Here is a 14,088-nt window from a genome sequence, read left to right on the forward strand (position 1 = left end):
CCAGTATATCTTTGCATTCAGCACAAGGTGCCAAGTGTGTAGCCAAAGAGTTACCTGTGTGGTGCCGTGAATAGCCTGGGCCGGCTTGGAGTCAGTCGAGACTGCTGCTGCTGTCTTCATGCTTAGTGTTCTCAGTGAGAGGTCAGGGGCCAGGTGGCTAGTGGGCAGATGCTGGCGCTACCCACAGTGCTCTGCAGTCTCCTGCACACCGCTTTCCCACGCTCTCACTGCCGCCTGGACAGGCTCATGGTTAAAATTGTCCTTCTCTCCCTTCCTGGCCTTAACAGGCAGTGAGGAGCAGCATCACTCTAATAAACACAAAAGCCTCCGGGTGTGGTGGCACATGCTACCAAAACAAGGCAGAACAAAGCACAGCAGCAACAACAAAACAAATGCAAAAGCCATTTCTTTCCCTTAGCATTTGGTGGTTAGTGGTTAGTGTGTGGCTGGAGGCAGAAAGGAGACATGGCATCAAGCAAGAGCTCTGAGCCCACCAGATTAGACAAAGAAAGGGCTCCTGGGAATTTTTATTTATTTATTTATTTATTTTCATTTTTTTGTGAGACAGGGTTTCTCTGTGTAGCCTTGGCTGTCCTGGACTCCTCCGTAGACCAGGCTGGCCTCAAACTCGGAGATCTGCCTGCCTCTGCCTCCCGAGTGCTAGGACTAAAGGCAGGTGCCAGGAATTTTGATTTTTACTACCTTCCTTCTTCATCCCTGAGAGATGGTATTATTTACATACATATGCAGCCCAGGCTAGCCTTAAACACACTATCCACCCTGCTTCACATGGGATTCAAGGTGTGTGTCACCATGCCTGCCTCTAAGCAGCTGCATTAAGTTAAATGTTAAGTCCATTCAATCTGACTGGTCACCACCACAGAGGAAAAGTGAAAAATAGCTTGAAGGAAGGAAAATGAAACAAAAACAAAGCCTGTCTAGTGATGTGGCCGCAGCAGCAGCAGCACATAGCTGCTGTCCTTGGGAGACTGTGGAGGCTGCTTGTATTTCATCTTAGACACAAACCCAAACAAGATCTGGCTTTAGGCAAGCAGATAAACATGCAGAATGGCCTTTAACCTGCTCTGCCACACACCTAACATTATTTGACTGAGTGAGGGGAACCCAAAGCCAAAGAGCACAGCTTAATTTACACCAAGCAGAACCAAACAGCAAACATGACCACGGCCTGCAGAGAGCACAAGGCAGATTCTATAGATGTAAAATATTTTATTTGTAAATGGTGATCTTCTAAATCTGTGTCCACAAATTCCAAAACCCATAACACTCTGTATACTTCAAAAAATTCAATTTTTGCCAACATTAGATACTATTATACATAACAGAAAACAACAAAAACCTGGTAGGACAAATACTGGTAGGATGTCAGAATATTGTACAAGAGAAGAAAAATATTCAAGAAACAAATTTCATACAGCTATTTATCAAGAGAAAAATATATACAATTGATTTATTCTGTAAGATAAAAATACATCATGCCATATACATTACAAGCTGAGAGCTGAGTCACTGAATGTACCCACAGCTCACAGTCCACTCGAATTGTGCACACAAAAACTTCATTTTATACTTAGCTGTGAAGTGTCAGTACCAGAATTTTAAGTACAAAATAAAAAGCTAACCTGGTTCAAATGCTGATTAAGTTTCTACAAGCAAACACAAAACAGTGTGTTTTCTTTATTAAAGAAATGTAAACAAACAGTTCATACAAACACATTTTAAAATTACATCTTCGAAAAACCCTATTGCCAGAGCCCTGCAGCTGGGAGCATAATCACAGCTCTCACTCTCTCCATCTCTCGCGCGCTTTTTTTTTTTCCTTTTCAAATTTTATGTTAAATAGAAGGCTAAGGAGTTGGGTTAGGTCCCCGCTACACGACTCTATTATGTGTACATGATTCTGTGCGGTTGGAAACAAAGTTCTAATCAAAACTACTTTTGCTGAAGAAAAAAATTCAGCCTCCATTTGGGTTTGAGTTTAAGCCGTTATTCACAGTTATCACAAATTGTAAGCACAAAAAAACCTGACTGAAGAAGTAGGGATGCAGCAATATAATATGAAACATTAGTTTAAATCACCAACAGCTATAAAAGTGTAATTGTAGCACACACGCTGCTCTGTCAGAAATTATGTAGAAAACAAGCACTAGGAGACAGTTTCCAAAAAGCCCAGGCATACCGGGGCAAAATTTTGGTTATTACATAATTATAATGGCATATTTAATAACACAAAATTATATTGTAACATCCCTACCATGGTTATAAGCACCCGAGCTGCTGCAGCGCCTGGTAGCATTTGGTCAATAACTATTTTTATACTGTTTTTCTCAAAATATTTACATATTTGTACAAAGTAACAGGGTTTGTTAGTTCTGCAGGTAACAGCAGCAGCTTGGCTTTCTTCTAACTTTTATTTAAAAATAGCTTCATTCACTTATTCAATAATAAATACAAAAAGTTTCTCTTATTTTACAGAAATCAAAAACTACAATAAACTGACTCATGGAATCAAGTATTCAAATGTATTTAGTGCAAGTTATTACCCCTTAGCTCTATCCCTAAGGAAGTCATCTCGGTACATTCCTTGATCAGTGGTGTCCACTTTAGTTACACTGAGGGCCTGCCCCTGTCAGTAAGGCGTGGCCAGCACTCTGGACAGCCCCCTTCGCTGGTGATTTCAGTCTTACATTCATAGGAAGGCCCCCACCCTGGGGCAGGGCAGCCGCCGGCTCTTTGCCCCAGTAAAAGTTTCTCCTTAGTGAGACTAACAAAACAAAACAAAACAAAACCCACCCACAAGGAAACAAAAGGAAGGAAAGAAAAGAAAAAGAAAAAAAAAGTGCTGGACCATTCTGTGCGTCTGCTGGCCCCACTGCCCAGCAAGGCAGCTGAGGAACCAGAGCTCCCAGAAGCTGTTTCTCAAAAAGTCAGAAAACAAAAATATCTTTCTGTCTGCAAAATCCAATGAAGTGTTGAGTCGTCTCTTCCTAGGGACGAGCCGCCCGTTGAGATAGCAAGGAATGCATTCAGTTCATCCACTTCCGGCAGTTCACCGCTCCACAGTGACATGGAATCTTGTGCTGGTCATCTTCAAAGTCAAACTTATAATCATAGCAAAGCTGCCCATAGCAAAGACACAGGGTGAGATGGGGCAGTGCCCACTTCCATCTTCCTTCTATTCCCAAACCAGCAAGCAAAACAGACACAAGCCAAAGCAAGGCTGGGTTTGTTGAGGGTCCATGGAACCTTGTGGGGGAGGGGTACCCCAGAAAGAGATGGAGCTACAAGTGCTGCACTTTAACAGGAAGGCTGAGCTGGGTGTGGGGAGTGTCTGCGGCTTCTCATAGCGTTCCCCCCACCACTCCGGGTGAGATGAGGACCAACACTCCTTCACACCATGGGAGGCTCCCAGTGTTTGGACAGAGATGAACTTGCGCTTGCCAACACCATGGCTTTCCCCTTCTCCTACTTGCATGGGCAGAAGCCTCGGAAGAAGCTGCCTCTGCTCTACGGTCCTACAGACTGATGATTAGCTAACTAGAATTGGCCACCATGGAGAGAGAGATGGAACAGATCCACCACAGACGTGATCTGGGGCTATGTCCAACCCCTTCATTGCTTTTACTACCAACACCTGGACCCGGCCTACGTCTGTGGGGGAGACAGGCGTTTAGAATGTTAGTGTTCACCTCCAGCCCAAACCTATCCTCAGGCAGCATCTAAAATCTCCCAGCGCCCCATGTCTCAAAAACTAATGCACTGATTGAGGACTTTCTTTTGTCCCGTGGAACATGATGGAGTTCAGGGTATCTGAATCTGCGTTTCCAACCATGGCCACCCATATCTGGCTCAGGATGAGCTAGTGTTCCCCTCAGAGAGAGCTAGGCTATGAATTCTTACTCCAATTCCAGGCCAACCAACTGGCTGGTTGGGGAGGCAGCATGACTCCCATGAAGTGAGCTATCTGCCCCTGCCTCTCCCACCCTAGAGCCCCACAGAGCCAAGTGAGGGGAGCACAGTAAACCTCTTGGGTCTTTCCTAGCCCAAACATCAGCCGCTGTCTAGAGACTGCCCCCGGGAAGGAAGGAAACTGCACCAGTGGAGCAGCACTGTGAGAAACCACTGCTGAGTAACAGGCTGGACAAAGCTAGAGGGTGTCCACAAGATGATGACAGGGAGCCCCTAGGCTGCTCTGCATGGCCGGTCATGGAGTGATGCCCGAGCCACAGCACCAGGGTGTTACATGCCTGCTACTGTAGACTGCACAGTTGAGCCTTAACCTAGCCACTTAAGTAGGTTCCCAATTTTAAAAGCAAGTTCTAACGAGGCAAGCAATACAGGTGACCTCACACTGCCCACAGAAGACTGGGGCTCCACCATACTGAGTACACCCAGGCTCCCCAAACTGTGGTCTACCCCAGAGCTCTGTAATGGACAGCAATTCTAGGTTTAGGGCACTAGATACCATGTGTGGAAGCCAGAGCTGGAAAATGTAAATGAGGCAATTAAGGCTAACAGCAATCTTAGGTGAAAGGCTAGACCAAAGTCACCTCTAAGAAACACAGTTCAAGTCCTACATGAAACATTTTAAAGACAGAAAACACCCACATTACATATATGATGTGGAATTTTCTAAGTGTGAAGATAAGAATTCAGGAACATGTGGCTCCCAACTTGTGCCTGCAGCCCTTGCAATACTGTATCGCATGCACCATCATCCTGGCAAGTGCCAGGAGTCGGGGCACTTGTCACACTGTCCAGATTAGGGACAAAGGAGGATCCTAAGAGAGTCGGCGCTGTACGGTGGGTTTCCTGTAGCTTTATGAACACTACACAGAAGACGCTGGCATCTGAATGTTTAAGTGAGAGCTAAGACACAGCAGGGCCATGACGGCGGCCCTCTCCCCTACCTCTTACCTCTTCTCCTTTCTGGATCCTCCTGTTGGAGCTAATGATAATCTTGTGTCCTCTCTCAAAGGTCACTACTTCAGCCACACAGTTAGGGGCACATGAGTGGTTGATATATCTGCAAGACACGTCAGAAGACCACCTATGACAACAATGAGAGGAGCCTTCCCCACCCAGCAGAAACCGATGACATTTCTACTGATGTGTTAGCAAAGCAAGTACCAAAACCTCCATTCCACTGCCCAGCCACAGTGGGAACATTCCTACCCTAGCAAAGCCCTCTGGGCCATGGTCCTCCGCCTCACCTTGCAGGCCCTCCTGTGAGTGTGGCGTCAATCACGTGGTCATTGTCCATGCGGAACATGTACACACCTCGGTTCTAAAGAGAAGGCAGGCAGGCGTCAGTGTAACCTGAAGTCCTCCGCCTCACAGAGTCTGCTGAAAGCACCCCACCCATCACATTCCTGTGGACCCTACTAAGCACAGCTGATGCGTGGACCATGCCAAGTGAACATCAGAGGAGGCATTTGTAAAACTGGGAGTGGTAATCTACAGTTACATATGGGCAAGTAGCACCTACTACAAAAAGGTGACGAGGCTGCACAGGGTGGCTTCTGTTCACAGCTGAGCTCGTCAGATGTCTGCCTGTGGCCAGTAGATACGGTACCTGAGACTCATAAAGCTTCTCCTTCCGGTTCGCAACTTCATTTCGAATAATCGTTCCAATGTACTCGATGACCATTGTGTGTTTTTCAATGTCTCTAGCAGCATACAGGCCCAGACCCTAAGTGGAGGAAAGAGGACTGTAAATATTCCAGTGTTCCTGACAGACTTTTATTCTCTTCAGTAAAATGCATGGCCCCTGCAGTCTTGTCAAAAGCCATAGTTATAGTTTCCTACCCTCCAGTGGGGCTCACTGACCACCCTGCTTTCTGAACTTTAAACCCTGGCAATGCTCCTCCTTTAAACTTTAGCACCATTACATCGCTCTTGTCCTTTTTCTAACTGTCCTTGGGCATGGATCACCACAATGACAGGGAAAGGGTTAGCTGGCTTTGAGCAATCAAACTCCCACAGAGGGATAACTCGGGAAACCATCAGCCAGGTAAGATAGGGCTTTCTGATGATGTCATCCAAAGGAACACCACAGAGTGATGCACACAGCATATGGCAGGAGGAGGAGAACTAGAAAGAATTATGACAACTACAAAGTATTTTGACATTTGACTCTTAGCTTCCTAGAGATAATGGAATACAGCAAAACAGAAAACATTACTTTGCTCTAATTATCAGGAAAGGTAGAAACAATTCAATTTTTTAAGATTTTCCCTAATAAGACACATCCTAAGGCTAGTAGAAGAAAGTACAGGATGCTGCCCCCTAGCCTCGCTCCTGGGGACGGCGCCTCAGGGTTCACACTTGCTAGAAAGGTGCTATGAAATACATTCCCAGCACTTTGCAAATGTTTTGAAACAGGATCTCACTAAGTTGTCCAGGCAGTCCTTGAACTTGTGTCCTCCTGCCTCAGCCTCCTACGTGGCTGGGATGACAGAGAACCTGGACTACCGAGAACACTGAAGCCTCATCTGGCAGCATCATATACTGTCTAGCCCAGGGCCTGGTAAATCTTGCAATGTGCTACCTTAGAGTACTGGCCAACAATGCAGGAGAACATCCTACTTTAAAAGGTAAGTATGCAAGCCACAATGTGCACAGATAATCTGCATTTTATTGCCCTAATTTAGGTTTGTGCTTTCAGTTCTTCCCCGGGGAGAAACTGTGGAGAAAAGGAGGGATGCAAATCAGTCAAGCTCCACTAAAGAGTACCTGCCAGAGGCTCCTCACAGTGTGAGCATGTCATTGACTTACCATTAAAAAAGAAAAAAGGAACACACCTAAGATTGGTTCCAGGTATGGCTCAGATGCGAACAAACCAGAACATAAAAAGAATGTGGGTGCAGATCAGTGCTGCTTGGCTGCTTGAGAACCTGAGGTGTACGGTAATAGCACTGGGTGCATGACCAAGCAGATTATGTGCTAAACAGCACTGTAGTAACTGGCTACACAATGAAAGGTAAAAAAAAAAAAAAAAAAAATCGACCTTCTTTGTTCAGACAAAAAAACCAGGAGAATACAACCTATGGAGCGTGTACAGAAATGATATAAACTTGTATGTTTGTCTATATAAAACAACAAACAAACAAACAAAAAACTTTGTAAGAAAAAAAAGATACCGGAGTTCTGGTGGGCCTAAGATGTTTCACATTGGAAAATACTTAAAAAAAAAAAAAAAGACAAAGGTCATAGATGTGTAATTCTCAAAAAAGGCAAGTCCAAAGGCCAGTCATGAGAAGACGCATTCCCAGCAGTCAGCAGCTGCACTTAGGGCCCAGGTCAGAGGCTAGAGAGACAGTTCTGCAGTTAAAATGCCTCCTCCTCTTCTTGAGCTTGGGGACTGAAGAAGCTGACAAAGGTCAAGCTTTACTGTTCCATTCTGGGACAGGAGGTACTGTTTAGACATATCAACACTACTAAGACCACAATCCAGGTGAGGAGAGCAGATTCAGTGCATTTAGATACTCCTGGCACAGTCTACCAGAGATGAGCAATGATGTCACAAACAGGAAGTGCTCGAATGTCTCACAAGATTATTTATTGAGTTGTTTTGTTGTTGTTTAAGACAGAGTATCCCCGATCTCCTAATCCCCTGGGGCTCTACCTTCCAAGTGCTTGCACTCACTTTTACTTTTCACATGTGCTTGTAGACAGGTCTACTGAGCTATTTACAACTCAGTGCATGCAAAATCCAGGGCAACCTGGCTCTCCACAGCCTTGAACAAGAAAGAAAGATGCATCCCAAGGCCTGCTTTCTACTCAAGGTCCTGCACCAAGCTCTAAGGCAGAGCCCAGAGTCCTCATGCTCCAAACTGACAAGGTGGAACAAACCTTTCAAATTATGAATCTAGGGCTGGGGTTAGCTCAGTGGTAAAGCACCTGCTTAGTACACACAAGGTACTGGGTTCAAATCACAGTACCACAAAACAAAAACAAAGTTCAACCTTGATTCTATCTCTGCAGCCAATGTGCAGTAGCTTTTCATTCTGGGTACCAGCATCTTGAGCCCTAACTCAACTTCATTCCTCACCTGGATCCGAGACCGGGCCAGGTACACATTAGACTTCCATTCTGTCTTCATTCTCCGGTACTGTGATGACTTGGAGTGGACGAACTGCTTACTGTAGGGCGCGTTCAGCTCTCCAGTGACTGTGCTCTGAAATGACTTTGAGGTGCTGGTGCTATTCAAGGTGTGAGGCCTACAGATGATGATGTACGAACAGGAAAATAAAAGGACAACTGAAGACACCTCTGATGAGTATAAAAGCCAAGCCAATTAAAAGTCTTACTGACAGAAACACAGAAAGCTGCCTAGCAGAGACACAGTGCATCTTCTGAAGTTGTCGGGCACATACACAGCCAGAGACAGCAGGGTCTGTAAGCAGCAGACAAGTCAAGCACAAAACCCACTACGGTGCCTGGAAACCCTGGGCTGTACTATGTGAAGATGAAACAAGATACCTTAACACAAACCTCTTGACATGGGCGCTCATTTTCGGTTCAGAGCGGGCACAGCCTGTGGGGTTAACTGCAAGGGGGAGCTCCATCAGAGGGTTACGGCCGTACCGGAAAGTGTAGTTTTCACATGCCTCAACCCCAGGTAGCTTTAAAAAAAAAAAAAAAAAGGAAGGAAAACATACAAAAGGGTAACTAATTCATCGGGTCAGGAATATAACCTTCAGCTGGGCAAATGACGGCCCAGAGTCAAACAATTTAGAAAGGTTTTTGCCCAGTCAGTGGCTATTTAAGTAATGAGTCTGTAATCATAACCATTTGAATACTGTATAAATCCAATTTCAAAGCAAGACTTGGTAAGCCCAGGCCCCTTTTTCTTGAGGAAAAGATGAACTTCCAGAATCAATATAGCAACCAAAGCTCTCCTGTGTGTTTCAGTTTACAGACAGAAAGCAGTGGTCACAAGCTATGCACGAAGCTGTCTGTCTGGAGCAGCTGGAGGTCATTTACGCAGTTTAGTTTCTGATCACTTCTCACTTCTAGCAACTGTGACCATGACGTGAGGCTGTCACTCCACTGCTCCAGCAAGTGGTAGCTGCTGGTAGAAGTCAAAGTTTACTTGGAAAGTGACTGATGTGTTCAAAGCTTTCTTTACTTTCCATTTTTTCCTGTATGTGTTGTGTAGAGAGACGCTGAGCATGTGCTGTGGTGGGCCTTTGGGGTTACAGGACAAGTTGTGGGAGTTGGCTCTTTTCTTGCACCATATCAACACTTGAGGCTTCGTGGCACTGATCTACATGCTCAGCACCGCACCAGCTGGGCCTTCTTTCCTACAACATTTTCTTCTTTATTTTTTTTTCTTTTTGCAGTTCTGAATATCCCACCCAGACTCTCAAGCACTGGAGGTCAGCACTGTACCACTGAACTAGAGCCTTAACCCTCTTTTTACTTTTTAAAAATTCTGAGATAGGGTCTCACTAGGTTGCCCAGACTGATCTTCAAACTGTACGCCTTTGCCACCAGGCCTGGCTCTAGAGCACAGTTCTAGTGAAAGGCGTTTCTCTGGTGTCACACAGTCACTGACAAACACACCTACAGTCAGTGCTGCTGCAACCACTGCTCCCTGGGACTACCTGCCTCTAGGACAAGGGCAAGAGAATGACAAGAAAAGGAAAAAATTCTGCAGAACACCAGAGCTTCAGCAGGCCAAGGGCATCTCCTCCACCACATGGTTAAACAGGACGGATGACACCAGCTGCTCCTCTGGGAGACTCAGCACCCCATGGCCACCCACACTCACTTTCCCGAGAAGCCACGGGAAGCCGTGTCCTGGCAAGCAGGAGGCTCTGAGGGCAGCACACTGAATGCGCTGGGTTAGAAAACAGAGCCCAGGACACTTACTGACTCAGCTATCCGCGCCACTGCAGAGACAGTCAGGCCAAACAGGTCTTCTCCTTTCAAATACGCAGGGAAAAGCTGCAGCATTTCAGATTTTTTCCTCACACACGCCACAGGCTCCAAAATTTTATCCCAAACATCTATATATGAACAAGAAAGTAATTTTTATGATGGATTTCCTTTCAGCTAAACAAAAAGAAAGACTGGACAAAGAGAAATACCAAGAGAGGATAAAGAAGAAGTCACTCACAAAGACCGACTAGTTTTCAAATAAAACCTGCTGAGCAGCAATGTAACAAACATACTTGTTAAATGGCAGCAACTTCTGTAAAAGATTCAATGGAATCTGGGGGAAAATAATGTCACCTTAAGGACATTAAACAATAAACTTGAAATTAGTGAATTCAACTGGATACAGAACAAAAAAAGAGACCAGTTAAAAGGAAATTAATTCAGTTAGCAGTGGCTACAGATAGGCAGTCCCTCAGATGAGAATTAAAACATAGGACTGATATTTCTTGGGAAATATCTTTGGCCTGCTCCATATGTTTTTAGAAACTGTGAAGACATTTAAAAATCAACTCTTTAGTACTTTCTACATACATATAAATGAAAAGATAGACATGCCTAGGAGCACAAAATGAAGTTTGTAATTCCCAACTCTATCAAAATTTGCACCTGAGATAGGACAAGATCATAGCAATGCTCAGAAACGGCCTCTGCTTTCCCATAACTGACCTTGAGAGGGCGACAAGGTAAATGACAGACAGGCCTTACCAGCTTTTCTGCTCAAACCTCTATAAACTGCAGAGCAAAGAACAAGGTGTGCTAATACAAAGAGGCTTAAGAATTGCATTGATATATAAATTTTAAAAATCCTCATGGAACAATCATGAAAAAATAGAAACACTGCCATGAAACATCATTGGCCTGACAGCAGCACACGGAGACCGTACCTTTAGGTGATGAGTCACTTAAGACCAGGTCCTCGTGGCCTTGCTCTACAATCCTGATGACGAACACTGGCCGCCCATCTTTCTCCTCAATGGAGCACAGGTAGCGGCAGCGCCGGTTGGCGTACCGAGTACTCCAGTACAACCGGCTGGCTTCGTAGCCCACTGGGAAGAGTGCTTTAGGAGAGTGGAATGCTTGCATCTGCTGTGGAAGCAGCTGACCAATGGCGTGGAAGATGAGGCTTCCCACACGAAAAGTATGGTCACGCTCTCCCCGCTGCACGATGCTAGCAATCTGCCGCACCTCGTCTCGTTGCACATAGACCCTCCTGAAGACTGCAAAGTAACTTAACTCTTGCTCATGGAGTCCCTTTGGTTTGTGCATGGGACAAAGCATTGTTTTATCCTTAAAAAACATGCATTGTGCTTTAATGGCGCAAGTAAAATGATAAATGTTGGTGCATCGAAATCTGTGACATCCACTGGTGGCACCTGTCTTATGACAGAAGACACATTTCATTTGTAGTCCTCTCCTCAGTGCTAGCTCAACATTTATTAAGGCACCAGCCTGTGTCTCATAGACCTCTGTGGACCACAGAGCACAATTCAAGTGGACCCACAAGTCCAAGTCAAGGTTGAGCAGCCTTGCTGGCCCATCGGTTAGCCCATCCCCTTCTTCATGACAAAAGCAGCACTTCCGATAGTCTTTGGGCACAGGGTCAGGCTTGAGAGAAGTGCCCAATTTCCTTAGGAACTCATCAATTTCATCCTCACAAGGTGGCTTAAAGGTCCCCTTAGGGATGACAATATGAATGCTCCATTTCTTCCACTTCATTCCTCTCCACTTTTTATTTAGTGGTCTACAATCTTCAAGCCCCCCATGAAGAGTCCTCAGGCGTGGCTTTAACTTGACTGTCACCTTGAGCTCATCAGGCTTGGACTCTACTTTGGCGGCTTCAAAGGCTGGAGGGAAGGTTATGGGAGGTGACGCAGCAGGGGAGACCGTCTCCTGGAACTGAGGGAGACAGTGTACATCCAAAGTGGAGATGTTGTTGCTGTATTGGTGAAATGCTTTGGAAGGCTCCTTGATGGGGGACTGTGGCAGTGAAGGAAGGGACTCCTGGGGGGCAAAGAGAAAACATGAGAAAAGAGGGGTTCAAACGCCTGCCACGCAATTCTGGTTGCAGTGAGACAATAATGGTCTATGACTTAAGGGGCAGGTACAGGTGAGCATGACTATGTGGAGGAAGGAGCAGATAGAAGCAAAGGGCATGCTTCTACGAGTCACAATCTGAAGACTGTTGAGCTCTTGAGCTTCTTGGGGCATCCCCTTACTAACTGTAAGAAAACAAAAATGCCAGTGGTTTCAGGAGATCTCATACAAATGGCTCGGCTCTACTAATTAAATTTGTCTATTACTCTTGGGCTTAATCAACTGACATGAAAAACAGAAAAGAGAGCAACACTCTGTTAGTAGTAAATCACTCGGATTCTTGGAGCCCCTCAGTAAGACCAGCTGCTTAAGGACTCTGGGCCAGAAGTGCCAGCACCTCTCAGGTGTGGGACAGACTGTCAAAAATCAAAACCAGCAAAGCCATATGCTCCCCTCTGCTCACACCCCACCCTAAAAGGTGGCTCATATTAAGTCCAGAGTGGGCCACCCACATAGCAGCCTAAGAACTCAAATCCTACTCTCTAAGAATAAATTTGACTTAAAAACCTAAATTTGTTTCTCAGCTCGGGTTTTATTATACTACAGACTAATATATGTTAAAAAGTAGTATGTTTCCTTTCTTCCTTTTTGGAGACAGAGTGTAGCCTTTACTGTCCCGGACTCGCTTTGTAGACCACACTGGCCTCGAGCTGACAGAGATCCGCCTGCCTCTGCCTCTCTGGGTGCTGGGATAAAAGGCGTGCACCACCATGCCCGGCTGTCCTATGTTTCTTGAATACTATTTTGTGAAAGTCATATTAATGAGATTATCTTGAAACAGTAATGACTGGCAGTATTACATTACAGAATTTTTTTGTTGTTGTTCAAAATGCATCGTTAAAAAATGTTATCGTTTAAATAACTATGCTGTTAGGTATAGTTAATCTGCACACAATCACACAGAGCACCTGCACATCCACAAAATGATTTCTCTTACAATGCAAGAATAGACAGAACGTCCTTCTTTAGAAACCTTTCCTATGGATCTATAAACTAGTACACTGCACAGGTCTAGCACCAGCGGTCAATCTAACTCTACACTCTTAAAATGCAGCTGACTCGGGGCTGGGGAGATGGCTTAGGAGTAAGAGCACCTGCTGTTCTTCCAAGGGATCCAATGCCTTCTCTTGGCCTTCAGAGGTGCCCATACACGTGACATACACATATTCACACTATACATATATACATGTAAATAAAATTAAATCTAAGAAAAATAAAGAAACCTTTTTATTTTGAGACAGGGTTTCTCTGTGTAGTCCTAGCTGTCCTGGACTCACTTTGTAAAGCAGGCTCACAGCGATCCACCTGCCTCTGCCTCCCAAGTGCTGGGATTAAAGGTGTGCACCACCACCGCATGGCAGAAAAATAAAAAAAACTTTTTAAAAAAGAAAATGTATTTAATCTATATGTGGCAGTACACACTTGTAATCCCAGCACTCTGAAGTCTGAGGCAGAAAGAAGGGTGAGTTAGAGGCTACCTTGAGCTAAATAACAAAACTCTTTCTCAAAATAAAAATAAGATAGACTGAAGGCTATTCAGGCTTCCTGTCAAGTCTATCTGATTAGGACTTCCCTATAGGAGCTCTGTGAAGAGGAGATATGGACCCTAAAGGCAGAAATCCCTCATTGTATTACTTTCCTCACTTTACCTTGTTTTCTGGGTTTTTTGCTTGTGCAGTTGATGAATAAAGAATAAAGCAGTTATTACTGCAAAAGACAATATCCTTTTCCATCCTTTTGGTGTTCTCTCGGGAACTCTGAAAAGCAAAGGGAAATGTGTGGGACTCAGTAAGACACAAGCTAATGAAACCAGCACCCCCACAGACTGCTACTTTTCAGATGACACTGAAAAGCAGGTGTCTTCTATCTTCCACTGGTGATGGCACTATCCCCATATTCATATTCACCCTATAATAATTTTCCACCTAAAAACCAATGCAGAGCTGGGCATAGTGGTACATGCCTTTAATCCCAGCACTTGGAGGCAGAGGGAGGTAGATAGATTTCTGTGAGTTCAATGTTAGC

The 14,088-nt window shown here is 44.9% G+C and overlaps 1 protein-coding gene across 11 annotated transcripts in view; it reads right to left on the bottom strand.

Moving 5' to 3' along the window:
• Positions 1–1,210: 1,210 nt before the first annotated feature.
• KMT2C (lysine methyltransferase 2C) overlaps positions 1,211–14,088 on the bottom strand; it is a 216,604-nt gene continuing 203,726 nt past the window's right edge. For 10 of the 11 annotated variants that reach the window (XM_084787762.1, XM_084787759.1, XM_084787767.1 and 7 more), the window contains 9 exons: positions 13,713–13,820; positions 10,854–11,970; positions 9,901–10,037; positions 8,506–8,648; positions 8,075–8,243; positions 5,597–5,713; positions 5,235–5,308; positions 4,939–5,047; positions 1,211–3,140 (listed from right to left, as the gene is read on the bottom strand). In XM_084787762.1, the coding sequence (XP_084643888.1) occupies positions 3,048–3,140; positions 4,939–5,047; positions 5,235–5,308; positions 5,597–5,713; positions 8,075–8,243; positions 8,506–8,648; positions 9,901–10,037; positions 10,854–11,970; positions 13,713–13,820 (2,067 nt within the window). In that variant the 3' untranslated portion in view covers positions 1,211–3,047. The remainder of the gene's footprint in view (positions 3,141–4,938; positions 5,048–5,234; positions 5,309–5,596; positions 5,714–8,074; positions 8,244–8,505; positions 8,649–9,900; positions 10,038–10,853; positions 11,971–13,712; positions 13,821–14,088) is intronic. The other variant, XM_084787766.1, reaches the window with a different exon arrangement.

The sequence above is a fragment of the Acomys minous genome (genome assembly GCF_964271855.1).
Source record: "Acomys minous genome assembly, chromosome: 6".
Classification (NCBI taxonomy): Eukaryota; Metazoa; Chordata; class Mammalia; order Rodentia; family Muridae; genus Acomys; species Acomys minous.